The sequence below is a fragment of the Orycteropus afer genome, unplaced genomic scaffold, assembly GCF_000298275.1.
Source record: "Orycteropus afer afer isolate SDZICR_OR568_19922 unplaced genomic scaffold, OryAfe1.0 scaffold00018, whole genome shotgun sequence".
Classification (NCBI taxonomy): domain Eukaryota; kingdom Metazoa; phylum Chordata; class Mammalia; order Tubulidentata; family Orycteropodidae; genus Orycteropus; species Orycteropus afer.
In genome coordinates, this window is record NW_006921605.1 from 4,243,141 (window position 1) to 4,245,882 (window position 2,742).

The following is a 2,742-nucleotide window of genomic DNA, read 5'->3' on the forward strand; positions in this document are numbered from 1 at the left end:
TACTTCTGTAGAGATACCTCCTTGGAAACCCAAAGAGGGGTCACTGTGTGAATCCCTGCCAGCTCTCAAGGATTTCTGAGTTTCATCACTATCCAAAGCTATGGGTCCAGGTGTGACAATGAGGCTATTTTTTAAAAAATCTGGGACCTCAGATGGTTTTCCAGCATTGAAAGCCCTGAACAGGGGAGTGACTTGTGGATCCTAAAAAGAGATAGAAGTTCTGACTGGGTGGACGTGTTCTCCGGGTCGGCACCACTGCCTTGGTTCTGACTTTGCCACAGGAGTACTGTCATTTTTTAATCAAAGGCCTGATGCCACCATTTTGTAGAAATGACCCTAAATGCTGTTTAAACAAATAGAAATCATATGTACATACTGCAGGCTTTCAATCCGTCCAAAGCTTGTACGTCCTAGTTCAGGGGCGGGGGATAGAAACAGTAACATGACTGTGTTGTTCGGGATGTCCTTTTGGGGTGCAGAGACTGCATGCAGAAGATGGGGGGAGCCCCTCAGAGAAACAGCTCCAGGCCCTGAGCCGGAGGGATGGGTCTTCGAAGGAACCAGCTGAGCAGCTGGTGAAATCCGTGTCCCAGGTAAGGGCATGGCTGTGATCGGCACACACTTACAGTGTGTTTGGGCTTAGGGCTCTCTGCACTACCCCTGCTGGGGGCTGCAGGAAAGCCCCCGCTGAGGCCCAGGTGAGGCAGTGCCACCCAGGAGCAGTCCCCGTCTTGCGTCTGTAGGTGCCCGTGAAGTTGCCACATCACCCACCGGAAGTCATGAGCTAGGCTGTTCTCTGTAGCATTTGTTTGGAAATAACGATTAAAGTCATCTTCCTGGACTCAGAACTGATGCAACTTGGTTTTACTACGTTCAGAGCTGCTTGGAATAACAGCATACTGTGTCATTATTCTGTTTCCTACCAGGAAGGCTTGCAGATGTCTGTTATAGTGCTGTCTGGGTGCTGTTTGGGTTGAGGGTTTGCTAACCTTGCTCTCTAGAGGGGCCCTCTGGTCTCTTAGCAACTCCTCAACACTGCCTTGTCATGCAGACAAATGGGTGTGGCTGTGTTCCAATAAAGCTTTATTTACAAAACCATGTGAGGGCCAGGGTGTAGCCCACGGACTGTAGTTTGTTGACATTTAGGGCAGTGGTCTAGAGCTGTGACTCTGAACTGGGCAGGGCTAAGGTACAAGGCAGAGCGCAGGTGCTGAGGTGTGTGGACCCCACTCAGAGTGGGCTGATCTGGGAGTCGGCATGTTTCATTCTGTTGTAGTCAAGAGAAGCCCTGTTCGTCTGGCAGTTTAAGGAGTTCAACAGAAATGCGCCACACAGCCCAGCAACGTCCACTCCTGGGCATCTGCCTGAGAGAGACTTGAAGACTTGAGAGTACACAAAGCTTGTCCATGGCTGTTGGCGGCAGTATGACTCCTACTAGCCCCATACTGGAAACCACCTAATCCCATCACTTTGGTGACCAGATCGACAGAGTGGGGAGGATCCGTCCAGCAGGATGGTGTTGGTGCTGGTGGTATGTGCGCTGTCAAGTCAGTTCTAGCCTGTGGCGACCGTGCCTGACGGAGCAGAGCTGCCTGATAGGGCCTCTAGGCTGTGGTCTTCACCGGGGCAGGTCGCCAGGTCTCGCTCCACATGGTCACTGGCTGGGCTCAGACTGCTGGCCTTCAGGTTAGCAGCCCAGCCCAGTGCTTACCCACTGCCCCAAAGGGCTCCTTAGCAGGATGCTATTTTGATTAGCAGCTCAGTGCTTATCCATCACTGCACAGGGCTCCTTATTGGGATATTATTTAGCTGTAAAAAGAAGTGAAATGCTGGTAAGTACCAAAGCATGCATAAACTCAAAACCATTCTATTAAGTCAGAGAGCCAGGCGCAAACCCACAGTGTGTGTGGTTGTGTTCTTTGCTGTGTCTGGAGGAAGCAGATCTGGAGACGGGAAGATGACCAGTGGCTGCCAGGCCCAGGGTTGGAAGGGGGAGTGACTGTAAGCAATTGTGAGGAATTTTACTGGGGTGACGAGCATGCTCTAACACTGGATTATGGTGACAGTCGTGTAGTTTATCAACTGTGGATGCGTCAGGTGGGTGTACTTGTAGGGTATATAAATTATACCTTAATAAAGTGTTGTTGTTGTTTTAATTAAACGTAAGAAAGCCACCGTGTAGAGAGAGCAATGGGCATGGGCCAGGATCAGGGCTTCAGGTGACCTTTCAGCCAAGCTTATGCCTGCTGTTTGCCGGATAGAGCACCCCCAACCTGCTGTCAGTGGGCGCACAGGGGACTCAAGTTCATCTTTCATCCTTCCCGGTTACCGTGAGTGCTAACGTGGCTGTGCTGGTTATTTTACAGGAAAAACATGCAGAGGAATAAACAGGTAGCCATGGGCAGGAAAAAATTTAACATGGACCCTAAAAAGGTGAGTGGGAAGGAAATAGCACCAGTCAGTGGTCTTTCACGTGGGCGTTTCCATGGAGCACAGAGCCCAGAGGTGTTTCCTGAGCCTTACTCTCAAGGGAACGTCATGTTCCCTTGAGTCAGACGCCCTGACCTTTGGGGTCAGTTGCCAGGTATCCGTAGACACTTCTCAGTGTCCACACGAGCTAGGTTCTCCCGGGCCCCGTGTTCTCCACGCTCAGTGTCCACGCACCCGGCCAGGTCCTCCCCTCACCCCCGTGTTCTCCACTCTCAGTGTCCGTGCACCCGGCCAGGTCCTCCCCTCACCCCC

At 51.7% G+C, this 2,742-nt stretch overlaps 1 protein-coding gene across 1 annotated transcript in view; it reads left to right on the plus strand.

Annotated features, from left to right (window-relative positions):
* Positions 1–2,742, plus strand: part of CYTH1 (cytohesin 1) — a 26,954-nt gene that overhangs the window by 8,980 nt on the left and 15,232 nt on the right. Inside the window, exons 3-4 of the mRNA XM_007959837.1 lie at positions 2,367–2,433; positions 2,622–2,725. Of these exons, the coding sequence (XP_007958028.1) occupies positions 2,374–2,433; positions 2,622–2,725 (164 nt within the window). The 5' untranslated portion in view covers positions 2,367–2,373. The remainder of the gene's footprint in view (positions 1–2,366; positions 2,434–2,621; positions 2,726–2,742) is intronic.